This window comes from Callionymus lyra, chromosome 8, assembly GCF_982586985.1.
Source record: "Callionymus lyra chromosome 8, fCalLyr1.hap1.1, whole genome shotgun sequence".
NCBI lineage: Eukaryota > Metazoa > Chordata > Actinopteri > Syngnathiformes > Callionymidae > Callionymus > Callionymus lyra.
This window is the reverse complement of record NC_141825.1, coordinates 8,095,767-8,112,500: the sequence shown is the minus strand read 5'-3', so window position 1 is coordinate 8,112,500 and position 16,734 is coordinate 8,095,767. Positions and strand designations below refer to the sequence as shown.

Genomic DNA, 16,734 nt, shown 5'->3' with positions numbered 1-16,734 from the left:
CCTTGACTCTGAGATAACACAAGGGATACCACAAACACACTTGTTGTCAGGCCTTCGGGTCACCTTGACCCTGAGATAACACAAGGGATACCACAAACACACTTGTTTTCAGGCCTTGGGGTCACATTGGACCCTGAGATAACACAAGGGTTACCAAAAAGTCATTTGTTACTAGGGCTTCAGGTCACCTTGACCCTGAGATAACACAAGGGATACCACAAACACATTTGTTTTTAGGCCTTCAGGTCACCTTGACCCTGATACAATACAAGGTATACCACAAACACATTTGTTTTCAGGCCTTCGGGTCAACTTGACCCTGAGATAACACAAGGGATACCACAAACACATTTGTTTTCAGGCCTTCGCGTCACCTTGACCCTTAGATAACACAAGGGATACCACAAACACATTTGTTTTCAGGTATTCGGGTCAACTTTACCCTGAGATAACACAAGGGATACCACAAACACATTTGTTTTCAGGCCTTCAGGTCACCTTGACCCTGAGACAACACAAGGGATAACAAAAACTAATTTGTTTTCAGGCCTTCAGTTCAACTTGACCCAGAGACATTTGTTTTTCAGGCCTTCGGGTCACCTTGACCCAGAGACATTTGTTTTTCAGGCCTTCGGGTCACCTTGACCCAGAGACATCACAAGGGATACCACAAACACATTTGTTTTCAGGCCTTCGGGTCAACTTTCAATGTAGAAATGATTTAAAAATAACAATTCAATGCATAAAAAACACCAACATTTCGACTAAAACCTTTTAAATGTTATTGAATGTTGTGAGGACACTAGCGTAGAAGGTCTGACCTCTCGGTGATGTTGGTGAGCTCCAGGCACTTCTCCAGCAGAGACGTCTCGTACTACAACAACACAAATAGGACATTTCAGGTTTCATTTTTTCACCAAAAAAAAAGAGATGTTTTTCCACCTTTTGCATTTCTGGCGGCGTGCTGCGTGCAGTACTGTACTCGTGCACCAGGGAGCGCACGTGGCAGTTGGCCCTCACGGCCGTGCTGTGGACCCTCTGCCACCGACCCTTCTCCAGCCGCTGGAACATCTTGCCCAGCTCCGTGCTCACCACCAGCGCTCGCCGCAGCAGCGACTGCAGGTTGTTCCGGGCCACGTGGTCTCCTCCGCCCGGAGCCGAGGCCACGATCAGCTCCGTCTGCTGACCCTCGTCCTCCACCTCGATGGGTTTGGCCTGGAGGACGCACATGCACTCCACCTCCGTCATGTGACGCAGGTCCTCCATCCACCGCTGGACCGAGTCCATCTGGAGGGACTGCATGTGTGTGCTGCGAGAGAACCACCATACAATCAACGCCTGCGCTGAAGGCTACAGTCAAGAATAATTTGGGGAAAAAACACATGCTTCACATTTTTACAAATTCAGTTGAAGATTGTTTGATTATAGTTGAAAATTGTTTAGTTTTAGTTTAAAATGGTTTGAATTTAGTTGAAAAGTGTTTGATTATAGTTGAAAATGATTTGATTATAGTTGAAAATTGTTTAGTTTTAGTTAAAAATGGTTTGAATTTAGTTGAAAATTGTTTGATTATAGTTGAAAATTGTTTGATTATAGTTGAAAATTGTTTGATTATAGTTGAAAATTGTTTGGTTTTAGTTTAAATTTGTTTGATTATAATTGAAAATTGTTTGATTATAGTTGGAACTTGTTTGATTATAGTTGAAAATTGTTTGATTATAGTTGAAAATTGTTTGATTATAGTTGAAAATTGTTTGATTTTAGTTGAAAATTGTTTGATTTTAGTTGAAAATTGTTTGATTATAGTTGAAAATTGTTTGATTATAGTTGAAAATTGTTTGATTATAGTTGAAAATTGTTTGATTTTAGTTGAAAATTGTTTGATTTTAGTAGAAAATTGTTTTATTATAGTTGAAAATTGTTTGATTATAGTTGAAAATTGTTTGATTATAGTTGAAAATTGTTTGATTTTAGTTGAAAATTGTTTGATTTTAGTTGAAAATTGTTTTATTATATTTGAAAATTGTTTGATTATAGTTGGAAATTGTTTGATTTTAGTTGAAAATTGTTTAGTTTTAGTTAAAAATCGTTTGAATTTAGTTGAAAATTGTTTGATTATAGTTGAAAATAGTTTGGTTTTAGTTGAAATTTGTTTGATTATAATTGAAAATTGTTTGATTACAGTTGAAAATTGTTTGATTTTAGTTGAAAATTGTTTGATTATAGTTGAAAATTGTTTGATTTTAGTTGAAAATTGTTTTATTATAAATGGAAATTGTTTGATTATAGTTGGAAATTGTTTTATTATAGTTGAAAATTGTTTGATTATAGTTGGAAATTGTTTTATTATAGTTGAAAATTGTTTTATTATAGTTGGAAATTGTTTGATTATAGTTGGAAATTGTTTTATTATAGTTGAAAATTGTTTAATTATAGTTGAAAATTGTTTGATTATAGTTGAAAATTGTTTGATTATAGTTGAAAATTGTTTTATTATAGTTGAAAATTGTTTGATTATAGTTGGAAATTGTTTGAATTTAGTTGAAAATTGTTTAGTTTTAGTTAAAAATGGTTTGATTTTAGTTTAAATCTTTTTGGTTATAGTTGAAAATCGTCTGTCGTCAACTAAAATAGAAAAATAAAAACTGTTTTACATGTAATTCAATGATTAAATCAACAATTATTCAACAGTTTTGTCGAAAATGAAGTTTTGTCGAACTTGAAAATGATTAATAATTTGTAAAATTCATCCAGGAATTGCACATAACCCTGCAGCATTATGGGTAAAGCTAATGTTTTAAGCAGTTAGCCTATGCACTAAATGCTAAGTCATTCCAACTCATTTACCTTCAAGTGAGTTTAGATTTGTGTTAAAAGGAAAATAACCTTTTTTTTGCCAGAACTATCAGAGCGAGTGAATAATTTTTAAACTTAATGTCAAACATTTTCAACGACTTGTTAGCATTTAGGCTAAATGCTGAAAACACTAAATACAAATGAATAAATAAATGTCTAATAACACACATCCAGTTATACTTGTGTACAATTGCTCATAATCACCCCCTGCAGCATTATGGGTAAAAATAATGTTTTTAGCATGTAGCTTACAAGTATTTTGGATTTTTACGTTCAAATGAGTTTACATATTTGTTAAAATAAAAAGAACAGGCCACTTGTTAGCATAAATGCTAAAAACACTCAAATAGTCGTAATCGCTCATGTTGTCATACTCAACATCCAGTACTGCACACACTCCTGCTGCATGATGGGAAAAGGTTTTTTAGCGTTTAGCCTACATGTTAACAACTATTTAAATCAACTTTACGTTTAAAGTAGTTTAGCTCTATGTTCCAACACAGCGGCAGAGTAAAAGAAAGTTTATTTTTTCTGTTATTCCCACTAAAAGTTTCATAAACAACCAAAAACAAAAACAATTTGAGATGGAAATCAAGTTTATGCAGCTTCTCTCCTGTTTACAGGATCAGATTAAGAACTATTATTGCTAATCTCTTCCTCCTACACGCGAACCAATGACCTTCATCATCGGAACATTCTTGTTAGGTTCACGAAAGGTCGTTTAGTTTCAGAGTCATTATCGTCGTCACTTTTTCAATTAACACTCGTTAATATGATTCATGACTCAACCTTCTCTGGGGCCTGAAATATGATCCGTTTAGTCACGAGTCCTCAGGTGTGAAGAAGATCCAGGTGAGTGAAGATAATGAAGCCGACGAGAAGAAAAAACGCTCAAATTAAAATACACTCTTTCAGTTGAAAATTGTTTGATTCTAATTTAAGATTGTTTTATTACTGTTGAAAATCGTTTGATTATAGTCGAAAATTGTTTGATTTTAGATGAAAATTGTTTGATTTTAGTTGAAAATTGTTTGATTCTATTTTAAATTAGTTTGATTATAGTTAAAAATTGTTTGATTTTAGTTTAAAATTGTTTGATTTAAGTTGAAAATCGTTTGATTATAGTTGAAAATTGTTTGATTATAATGAAAATTGTTTGATTATAGTTGAAAATTGTTTGATTATAGTTGAAAATTGTTTGATTATAATGAAAATTGTTGGATTATAGTTGAAAATTGTTTGATTATAATGAAAATTGTTGGATTATAGTTGGAAGATGTTTGATTATAGTTGAAAATTGTTTGATTGCAGTTGAAAATTGTTTAATAATAGTTGAAAATTGTTTGATTAAAGTTTAAAATTGTTTGATTACAATTGAGAATTGTCTGATTATAGTTGAAAATTGTCTGATTACAGTTGAAAATTGTTGATTATAGTTGAAAATTGTCTGATTATAGCTGAAAATTGTTCGATTACAGTTGAAAATTGTTTAATAATAGTTGAAAATTGTTTTATTAAAGCTGAAAATTGTTTGATTACAATTGAGAATTGTTTGATTATAGTTGAAAATTGTTTGATTACAGATGAAAATTGTTGATTACAGTTGAGAATTGATGTATTATAGTTGAAAATTGTTTGATTACAGTTGAAACTTGTCTGATTATAGCTGAAAATTGTTCGATTACAGTTGAAAATTGTTTAATAATAGTTGAAAATTGTTTGATTAAAGTTGAAAATTGTTTGATTACAATTGAGAATTGTTTGATTATGGTTGAAAATTGTTTGATTACAGATGAAAATTGTTGATTACAATTGAGAATTGATTTATTATAGTTGAAAATTGTTTCAATACAGTTGAGAATTGTTTTATTATAGCTGAACATTTTTCGATTACAGTTTAAAATTGTTTGATTATAGTTGAAAATTGTTTGATTATAATTATATTATTTTACTCATATGATACATACAGAACAAACATGTTTTTGACTTAATGATTGTATAAAAAGTTATAAAATGATCTAAAAACTGATGTAGAGAAGTGAAACTAGTCAAGATAATGACGTTTCTTCTCTGAGTCAATTTAAAAGAGTTCAATAATCCTGCTGTCTCTCGTGAGGCTCCAGTGTTTGTGTTCATTGACGTCGTCTCACTGTTCAAATGTTACATCACTGGAGACGTATTGAACAGCGGCTTCAATCCAAACAAATATCTTTTATTGACCCTTGTTTGTGTATCAATGAGTTCGGTCTCGTTGAGATATGAACCAACAACCAGGCCGGAGAAGAATGTCTCCCCCGGAGGACCAGAGCGATGGTCGGCTCGGTCCCGGGTCTCATTAGAGCGAGAAGAACCGGCGACAACAAAGAGCCTCAGTCGGATCATTAAAGTCTAATCTTCTCAGCAAACTCAATCAGCGTCGACACCAACTTGCTTATCCTTTCATTGAGGAGGAAACTGAAGCTTCAATGGATGGAGGACGATGTGAGTTCTTCTATCACAGCTTTTTAATAATTAAAAACTTGATTATAAAGATGTTTTTATTGCTCAATACATTTGTTGTTTATCACCCTTGTCTTACATTTACTTTAATATTGTTTTTATTATTCATCTTTTCCTTTACATCAGTTTCAAATATACGTTTTATACTTTCAATCAAAGTATTTGATACACTGATGATTTTTGAATTTTTCCCAATAACAATCTAAAACAGTATACCTGTATATGTTTAAATATACATCAGTTACAGCGACATCTGCGTTCTTGCCACTAGGTGTCGCTGTAACTGAGCCCTGCAGGGGAAGTAAAGGTTAAAGGTCAACAGATGTGTTAGTTTAGAGGTCACGAAGAAAGGGAAAAAAACAAGGCAACGGATTAGAAAACTGTTAAACGGCGTCAAGAGCTGTGGCGCAGCAGAAGTTGGCAGCCGACGTGATTTACTTCAGTTTCTGCTCAGATTCATCAGAACACAGCAAATGGTTTCCGTGAAAACTAAACTTTGAGATGATTTACTTCTCATGGCGTCGCTGGATGAGTCACAGAGAAGCTGCAGATCCACGAACACTTCACGCATCAGAGTTAAGGAGGAGGAGAACGTACTGTGTCACAGGAATAACGACTATAAACTATAAATGTTACTATAAATAGAAAAACACTTGATAATCCTGCGACTAAGAAAGTTGATTCAATCTGGTCGTTTGATCAAACTCTGCTGAGAAAGTCACGATATTATCCTTCATTCATCTTCAAATACACTGGAGTATTACAAATATTCTCATGGGTGACATCAAAACATCTGGAATAAGAAGTTATTGTCCCTGTTAAGAAGGAGAATGAAGGAAAAAAAAAACACCTCGATATTTTTCATCTATTGAAAACTTTTGCAAAGAAGTTTTGTGTTGAATCTCAGGTTTCCCAGAAAACATCAGGAGCGTCTTCATCTGACAGGCCTGGTGGATTCACGGGGAACCCGTCCCTCAAAGAGCCACCGAGACTCGAACTCATCACAGCGTGAGTCACTTTGTTTGCAGCTAAAAACAGCCGCGAACGCATGAAAACACACGTTTATCTCTCGAGTCGGTGTCGACCGAGTTCGTTCACTGATCACATCACAGACCATGAACGGAAACACAACTGTACACTGACACAATTCCAGACAATTTTGACGCTAATCGTTTCAATTTTTACAAACGTTATGAGTCAACAGCGACGCTTGACAGAATCCAAAGGCATCATGACTTTGAGTGTGTGTGTAGGAGGACAAGTGAGGGTTTTTTTCTACCGTCAGTCGCCACATATCTGGAACCGCCTTTGATTTTCATGTTGAATTTTCACTTTGAATTTTCACTTAGAATTTTCACTTTGAATTTTCACTTTGAATTTTCACTTTGAATTTTCACTTTGAATCTTTTCTTCAATTTTTACTTGGAATTTTCACTTAGAATTTTCACTTTAAATTCCCCTGGTTTTAACACACTATTAAATATTTATACGTTTAATATAAAAGCCCTTATTGAGATATTTTTCAACATTAATAAAAATTTCATTGCAATCTTTTTTATTTCTATCAGACGTTAAAATGCTGATGAAAACATACGTTTGTTAAAGAAAATACATGAAGATGTTTGAGGTTCATAAAATAAATAAATAAAAGAGACACAAGTGTGTAAAGCAAAAGTGTGTTTTTGTATCTCAATGAGAGAGAATAAAATTAGTTTTTGGGCACCAAATATCTACAAAGTACCATGATTTGAAAATAAAACCTCGGAAAAACAAAAAGTAATACTTGATTAAATAAAAGTTCACTTTTGAAATATTTAGATGAATGACAATTAAACACTTTTAGAACTTTTTTAACCGATTATTAAAAAAAATGTAAGTCACAAAACATTCAAAATTGTAAAACAAAAAAAGAACTTGAAAAACAAAAAAATAAAAAATGTATATATTTTTTTAAATGAAAAGTTTAATGTTTGAAGTATCAAAAGAAGGATGAAGTGGTTAAACAAATGATCCAAACCTTAGTCAAAATGTGTAAAAATCTATGATGACTTTTGTGTTTTTGGCATTTTTTTCTCCATTTGTTTGAATTTTTTAACATTTAACATTTGGTTTCTGGAGAGGATCAAAGTTGTTTTAAAGTTAAGGTGACAGAGAAGGTCTTTTGACATTAGCTCTGGTTCGACCAGGTTAAAAAGTATTTTATAAAGTTGTCAAATGGAACATCTCATCGCACTGTTGCTGTATCTCACCACACGTGAGGTTAATTCCAGGGGGCGCTACAACAACAGACACACGACACATTGAGAAGTGGATATTTAGGAGCTGGTGATGATGATGTGCAGGTGTGTGACTGAGCAGATGTTGCGTCTCACTTATGAACGATTCTGAACGGCCCGGAACTCATTGGTTAGCGGCGCCTGTTGCTGCTGCAAGATTCGACTCTGATCCAGTTACATGTTAAACATTGAAGATCAGGAGGTCGAGTCACGGTCGCCGTCGAGCTTCGCTCTCCAGCCGAGAGATGCTGAAGAATCCCTGCTGCTGTTTGAAATGAAAGTGTGGACGTCCCGTGTTGCACGGCTGGGCTTCTTGACGTTTGTAACATGAACCTTTCTGACATCAGTTTAGTGGCTAATATCTACACACAAGCTGTTTCCAGGGCTAATGAGACTTCGACTCACTTGACCTGCAGGAGGAAAACATTAAAGACGAGAGATGTTCCTAGTGGTCAAGTTAGTTTTGCAGAAATAGTTCTTCAGAATCTTCCGAACAAAACTATGTTTTGAGGAACCATGACTCCTTCCATTCAGGTAGTAATGAGAGTTTACAGCAAACACAGCTTATCTGGGTATGTGTATCTGGGTACAAATATCTGGTTACAAATATCTGGGTACCAATATCTAGTTACAAATATCTGGGTACTAATATCTGGGTAGGAATATCTGGTTACAAATATCTGGGTACAAATATCTGGGTACGAATATCTGGTTAAAAAAATCTGGGTACAAATATCTATTTACAAATATCTTGGTACGAATATCTGGATACAAATATCTAGTTACAAATATCTGGGTACCAATATCTAGTTACTAATATCTGGGTACTAATATCTGGGTACGAATATCTGGTTACAAATATCTGGGTACAAATATCTGGGTACAAATATCTATTTACAAATATCTGGGTACGAATATCTGGGTACTAATATCTATTTACAAATATCTTGGTACGAATATCTGGATACAAATATCTAGTTACAAATATCTGGGTACGAATATCTGGATACAAATATCTTGGTACGAATATCTGGTTACAAATATCTAGTTACAAATATCTGGGTACGAATATCTGGATACAAATATCTAGTTACAAATATCTGGGTACTAATATCTGGGAACAAATATTTGGGTACAAATATTTAGGTACAAATATATGGGTACGAATATCTGGGTACGAATATTTGGGTACGAATATCTGGGTACAAATATCTGAATACAAATATCTGGGTACAAATATATGGGTACAAATATCTGGGTACTAATATCTGGGTACGAATATCTGGGTACTAATATTTAGGTACAAATATCTGGGTACAAATATCTGGTTACAAATATCTGGGTATGAATATCTGGGTAATGATATTTAGGTACAAGTATCTGGGTACTAATATTTAGGTACAAATATCTGGTTACAAATATCTGGGTATGAATATCTGGGTACTAATATTTAGGTACAAATATCTGGGTACAAATATCTATGTATGAATATCTGGGTACGAATATCTGGGTACAAATATCTGGATACAAATATCTATGTACAAATATCTGGGTACAAATACCTGGATACAAATATCTGGTGGTAGACCACGATGTTTGAGATGGAGTCATAGAGAGAAGACGAAACAAAGAATACATTTGTGTTATTTAAGAGGGATCTGAGCATATGACCTACAGTACTTTGAGGTTCTGACCTTCAGAACCAGACCCCTCAGAATTGTATTCGACAAAAGACAAAAGTTGACTTTATGTGGAAAATGTCTGTGTTTAATCTAAAGTTACTAAAGGCTGCATGTATTTGCTTCTCACTGCTGGGGTGTAATGACCTCGTGGTGACCTCTGAGACTAGTCAACCCAGTTAATCCCTCCGATGCACAACCATGTGTGTAAAGACCACGTGATAGTTTAAGGAAAATTCTGCAAGCATGAATCTTAATCAGGAAGAAATTCTTCCTTCCAGTGGTTTTTCTAATGACTCTTCCCTCGGTGCCAGGCACGTATGAATATGTTCCGTCCCCCACCGGAGCCTCGACCAGAGAGGGGTCCGGTTGGGGGGCGAGAGGGCGAATGGAAATGCGGTGGGAACGAGCTGCGAGCGTATGTGAGCGGAGACTTGTGGGTTTGGCTTGAGACGAGCGAGTGCGGCCACTTCTTCGCTCAAGAATCCTCGACTCGGGCATTCTTTGGAGGGAAAATGATACATCTGGTCGTGCCATTGGCTGATCCGCGCCGAGACAATGACTGCGGTGAGAAGCTCTTGGGAGGCCAGTTTCCATAAAGACGCTCCTAGGAACCAGGGGGAAACGATGAGATCACAGAACGGCCGGAGCATATGGTCGGTTCTAAATCTGCAAGTCACGCCGGGTTTTTTTTTTTTACTGGCTGAAGGTCAAGCCCAGTTGGTCGCAGTAACGTGAGACTTTGACGAAGTCCTGGCAAGTGTGATGGACATGTGAGTCCCAGATGTTTCCTGCGTCTCTTCATCTGCATCCAAGAGCAGCTCATGCTCACATTCGTATCTGTTGCTCTCCTTTCTTTTATCCAGTCCATCGTTCTGTTGACACATGTACGACTACAACGACACTTCCTACACTCACTGCAGCGTTTTGGCCGAGAGTCGACGCACTTCAAAGTTCTTGGCGAGCAGAGCCGAACTCACACTGATTTTTATTGTGTGAAAAATAATGTGATTTTTTTGGGTGGATTTGATTTGAGACCGAGGTCATGAAAAGGTAAACACAGATGAATCACTTTTTAATGAAAACAATCTCTTAAGTGTACTGGCCAAAAAAAGAGGTCCATCGACTACTTCATAACTTGTATAGTACTGGCTGAAATACCCGCTGAGCCCAGATGTAAAAAATAAATTTGAAAACCAAATAATCCAAAGGTCAGTAAAAAGAGAGAGAGGGAGGAGAGAAGGCAGTAAGTTCTGGCCAATCATGAGCTGACATTATAGCAATATCCCTTATTTAGTGTCTTGTATTTATATGGTTTCAAATTATTCCAATTTGGTATTTTAAAAGGGTCTATTGGAGATTCAAATTAGGAACACACACACACACACCTACAATTCGTTATCCATATATGGACGATGCCAACTAGAAATGTAGTTCTCCAGAACAGTCTTGGTTTAGTTTCATTTTTCTTTGATCTATTGCTTTGGTCTTGTCTCACGGTGGATGATTTTTTTTTTCTCTCTGATTCTCTACGTCTTGTCCAGATTCAGGCCAACGTCAAGAAGAACTCAGTCACCCTGCACAATATATTCTGCCTGGATGTTGAATCTGGTTAAGGACTTGTTCTTCAAAGGTCTGGACATTCACTGCTGGTGTCATGGTCTCAGCTGAGGTGGTCTTGACTTAGTCTTAATGTAATCGACTCATTCTCTTCGGTCACTCTCTCCTTTTCCTACTACCTAAAAAACCATCCTGTCTTTTCTTTCTCTGCAGTTGTTATGTCCCTGAAGTACTTCACACATCCTTCTTTCACACGTCTTCACTTGTTAGCTCGATAACAACCTTGACCTCCATCAACCTGACCTGAAATCTCTGTCTCTTTCTGTCAAGTTATTCAAGGAAGACTGGACAGAAAGGGACAGAGAGTTACCTTCACATCAGTCAGAATATTCACTTCTTCTCTTCTCTTTTTTTCCCAGATTTTCATCAACCTCATTGAGACTTTACTTGATTTCAGTCTGGAGACCACTCTTGGTCTCTGGTTCTTTCTGTCTCACCGGGTCATGGTCCAGAAATAGTGGTCTTAAAGGATAATGGACCATGATTGTTTTTTTAGAAAGGCATTAAAAGGTCAAACTTTTACATTTATAAAGTTGTTTGTTTTTTTAGTCTCAGTCCATTACAACCTGGTCTGTCTTGGTCTTGACTGGAATTGGTCGCAAAACTGTCCAGTCTTGTTGGTGTCTCGTTCTCTGAGGTAGTCTCGGGTACAGAAGTATTTCCTGATTCCCAAAAACCAAAGCGAAAACCAATAATTTAATCTGTAGATTCAGGGGCCTTTTAAAGAGTGCGTCACAAACACAGCGAATTGTGTCACGAGCGACTCGTCCTGTGTGTTCGTGACATGCTGTTAATGTTTCCTCATCCATGACCACTGACCGCGTGCTTCCTCCGACACGTGTTAGCATCTGCACTCATGGTATTCGACGGGATTGAAAATAATCCCGATGATGGGTGACTAAAACCGTCTTGTTAGCGTCAGCCGGATGAACGGTTTGAATCAGCTTCTCGTGCGTTCGCTGAGAAGATCTCGACGACCGTGCCGAAGAAAAAATGACCTCATCTCATTCCGTCCGCGTCGCATTGCTCTTACTTTCTGTTCGTAGCATGTGTGAAACAGATTGAGCTGATTTTCTGTTTCCAATCCTGGCTGATGGACATGTTTTGTTCCCACCGTCTGTGAGTCCGGTTCTAATATCGGAGGATTACACTTTAATTTTTACAGATGTTGCCGTTGGATTCTAACATTTTTACAAAGATTCGATTTTAAGAGAGTAGGATATTCATCCTTTGCTTTATTGGTTAACTTGTCTTCACCACAACGTATTTCATTAGACAACGAGATATTTTCTGTAGCAAGAAAACTCTTTAATGATTAAAATACTGGCCCCATTTTGTTGATGATCTTTTTATTTCTATAGCTTTTTTTTAATGTTTCTGTTTTTTATGCGGGTTCTGGGATCCATTTAAGTATAAATATAAATTTTGCGTGTGTTTGTGCTTGTGTGTGTGTGTGTGTGTATATATTTGTGTCGTGTATCTGTATGTGGGCGATATTTCAGTGAAGCTTCATGAAACATCACAATCAAAGTCCACTAGATGTCACTAGAATCTATTGATTTGAACAACTATTCTATTGAATTCTTTATTAATTTGTGGCGCAACCTACTGACCGTCTAAAGATATGAAACTGTTTCACGAAGCTTCGTCGACACAGCACTGCCTGCATTTAACCAAGTGAACTGAAAAAAACTAAACATTTTTAAAGAGAAAGAAAATCCATCACAAAATAAGTAAATTATTGAATTAATGAATAAGTCCAATGGAATTCAAATGAACCAACTGAACCATTAAACCGTGTTTGAATATAAATACAAGTTTTTTATTGATATTCAAACATGCTAAACATTTTTTTGTAATTAAGTGGAACGTCTAAAAACTTAAAAAGGGATCTATTGTCTCACTGGAATAATAAGAAATGGTCTTAAAACTCTTATTGTCTTATTAAAAAAATATTTTTATCTGGCATTGTTATATATCGGCGCTACAGAATGTCTGTTTTTCTATGGTTTGTTTTTTGTATTATCTTGTTTGTTTTTCTAAACTGACACCTCTGTTGTGTTATCAACACCTGAAATAATCTGAAATAGTTTCTTAGAGTGAAAAAAATCATACTTGATTCTAGTTTACGAGATTTGTTTTAGAATTGTTTTATATATATAATTATTGTGTGACAGGTAAAGAAATCTAGATAAATATCCAGCAGAAAAAAGCTCATGTTGCCTCAATATATTCATGGAACTGGTGGTTTCTACGCACCTCATCGGGGACGAGGAAAGCGAGCTGCTTTGTCTGGAGCTGCTCTGGGGAGTCGCCATTCTGTCAGAAGCGTCTTCCTTTGAACCAGTCACCTGAAACAGAAACAAACATTAGTCATCTCCTCATCCTGTGTGTGCACAACAGTCCGACACGAGAGGATCATGGCAGATTAAATCCTCGTATGCACCGGTGGACACGTTGAGGATAAATGTGTCTCGCTCGCTACGATGCGGCAGCGAGATCCACCACGATATTGATCCGCCTCTGAACATTCTATTCCTGTCCCGCTTCTTTCTCTTTCCTCCCGAGTGATTCAATTATCAATAGAGCTCTCTGTTTTAAATAGCGGTGAGCGGCTCGTGTGCCAGTGGTATAATATTTCTTATCATCTCATGTGTTGGACGGCCGCCAGTGACTTTGAGCCGAGCGAGCCTCGCCGGCGCTCTTGAGTGCTCGCAACTTTATTTCACCTTTTATTGATGTATCCCATTTGGATTAGTCCTTTTTTCAATCTGGGGAAGCTGTGGAAGCCAAACTCTAATCCTTTTAGCCGCTGAAATCCTGCCGGAGTGTGGCTTCGGAAATCACGCTCGCGGCGTGCGGTAATTAGCGGCTGGTTAAGGGACGTGAACACATGTCCGTCCCCGATACTCCCCTAATGTGTTGTACGATCGATGAAGATCAAGAGGAATTGTTTTTGGTGGAAGTAAGAAGAACGAGCGAGATGACAAGAATCATCCGAGTCAAGTTGTTTTCTTTTGCCATTGGTTTACTTTGAGGTCGTATTTTTTTCCATTTCAGATGTGTCTCATCACCACTGACTCAATCAGCTGTTCTTAATCGTGTGAATGCTGGGAAGCATTCACACACTGTTTTCTTCTGACCTCAACTTTGTGCCGCTTCCAGTCCAACAAATTTAATACGATTTGCACTGTTCAAACTTTTATCAATTCACCTCCTTTTTTGAAATGCAGGTTATGTTCTAGCTTTCTTTTATCTCTTCCACTCTTTCTTTTATTCTTCTGTTTCTACCCCATTCATTTCAATGGGGAAAATCTTCAACTTATGTTTCAACTCCTTCCACTTTGACCTACTACTTCTACTACTACTTCCACTACTACTACTACTACTACTAATACTTCTACTTTTACTTCTAATTCTGCTACTAATTTTACTTTTCTACTACTTCTATTTTTACTACTAATTCAAAGTATTCTTCTCTAACTACTAATTCCACTTGTTCTACTTTTAATACTAATTCCACTACTACTTCTAATACTACTAATTCTACTTTTACAAGTAATTCTACTACTACTTTTACATTTCTATTACTACTGCTTTTACTACTAATTTCACTTCCTTTACTTTAACTACTAATTCAACTAATACTTCCACTACTATTTCTACTACTAATACTACTACTACTTCTATTTTTAACTACTAATTCTACTACTCATTTTAATTTTCCACTTCTTCTACTTTAACTATTATTTCCACTTGCTCTACTTTTAATTCTGATTCCACTACTACTTCCACAACCCAGCAGGGTCAGCATTCACACTGCATTTTCTTCTGGAAATGCATTCTTCCTAGTCTTACATTATCGTCATGGTTCTCAGAACTTCTCTGGATAATCAATCGTTTCTGCCTTGGTCAGTGATAGCTCTCACGCTTCTGCAAGAACATTGCACCAGACACTGCATGCAACAGACGCCAGTATTGAGTGAGAGCAACTCTTTGGGCATGAGAGTCTTCTCTCCAGATTTAGACCCTAAGTTCTTACAGTCCCTTATCTTAGCCTATTTCTGTGCCAGACCTAAGGAATGTTAACCACCGATGATGAGTTTAATGCAGCACCAGTCGAAGAAAGAACCATGTTTCACCATCAGTCTAACGTCTCAGAGGTTTGTTCGTCTGAAGAGGAAGTGTTTACTGATCCTGTGGCTTTACCGTTGCATAACCTTCCTACAAACCTCCGTCTGCATTCCAAGGTCTTCCAGAGCAACTTCCTGTGTTGTGACTCCCTGAACGGGTTCATTGACGACGTTGGTTCTTCTGACGCTTTCTGAAGTGACTCGCGACGATGTAAGGTTGACGGTTAGATTCTCAGATTCAAGAGGGCCGAATATTTAAATGGATGTTTATAAGAATCAAGTTCATAACTTGACACCAGTCGCTCCAGACTATGGATTTAAATGATTTAGGATTTTAATAAATGACTGGCGCCATTTGAACGGATGAAAAAAGTATCATTCATTTGTCAATATATTTATTTTGGTACTTAGATTGTTGATTTAACTGATCTGGAATCTTGTGTATCATTACAAATTATTGTTTCTAGTGAATCTTAGAAATCCACGACTTGACTTACTTTTCCTGTATAAAGGTTTGCCCTCGAGTCAAATGAGAACATGTAAGGTGATCTCACAACAAGAACAGACACCAGAACATAGGGTCTTAAGAGGTTCAATATTTTTTTGATTTTAGGAAAAAAAACAAGCTAAATGTCGTTGTCAGAGCAAGACGAAGATGCTTTATTCGTTACCACAGTCGTGGCATTTTCAAGTGATATGAAACCGGTACCAGAACCTTCTGAGAGGAGTTCTGGACAAGAATAGAAGCCCGAAAAACTGACATAACTCCAGCATCGCACTCACAACATCGGAGGGTCAAACCTACATTTGTTGACCACGAAGGTCTGACCCGGTGACGCTGTGTCAGGTTCCATTATGGCTCCTCGAGGCACTCTCGGGTGGACGAGCACCAGTGAGAAGAGTCGTCAGGTGAACCTCATTACGTGAATCACCTCCAAGCTGTTAAACATTTCTGTGAGTGTCTGGTTGAGGACCATTGCTCTGAGAGTGTAGTTGTGTTGTCCAGGAAAGAGTCTGGTTTTTTGGAAACTTTGCAGAGAGAATGGTGTCAGTTGGTGCAACAGACGTCCTCACAGGCAGCAGCTGGACCTTTGATGGGATCTCGTTTTCTTCCTGAAGTTTCTGTTTGCGTCTGGGCTGAAACCCGAGCGATCCTCCCAACTCCTCCCCCATTAGCGACCCCAGTGAGCAGAATGCGGTGGTCGCCCGGCGAGCCGCACAAAGGACACCAGTGTCTCGGCGCGAGTCACATGCAGGGCAGCAAAACAAGCGCTCGGCCACTTGTGTGCTCGGGCGTGGACTCCAGACTTTTTAATTCCTAACATGTGTGTGGAGGGGTTTAAAAATACTCCAGCGGTTCAGCACATGTTTCTGTCACAACGTCGTTAGGTTGCGATTGTTTCACGTGAAGAGGAAATCACTGATCAGCAGTGGAGAGGTTCAAACGCGTGTCACAACAAAGCTTCAGTTCTTTATCGACACATCACGTCACATCGTTGGCATAAAGCTGGACTCACTGGTGACAGTTACTGAGAGGAGATCACTGGACAAACTACTGTCCATCATGATGATCACATCATCCTCTGAACACTGTCATCAGTGAACAGAGAAGCTGATGGAGCACGAATGCTACATCCCATGATGCAACACTAATAGACTTATTCTTTCCTC

At 37.2% G+C, this 16,734-nt stretch overlaps 1 protein-coding gene across 3 annotated transcripts in view; it reads right to left on the bottom strand.

Moving 5' to 3' along the window:
• Nucleotides 1–16,734, bottom strand: part of insc (INSC spindle orientation adaptor protein) — a 57,565-nt gene that overhangs the window by 21,135 nt on the left and 19,696 nt on the right. For all 3 annotated transcript variants that reach the window (XM_087797918.1, XM_087797919.1, XM_087797916.1), the window contains exons 2-4: nt 13,190–13,281; nt 943–1,309; nt 822–874 (exon numbers count right to left, since the gene is read on the bottom strand). In XM_087797918.1, coding sequence (XP_087654044.1) covers nt 822–874; nt 943–1,309; nt 13,190–13,248 — 479 coding nt within the window. In that variant the 5' untranslated portion in view covers nt 13,249–13,281. The remainder of the gene's footprint in view (nt 1–821; nt 875–942; nt 1,310–13,189; nt 13,282–16,734) is intronic.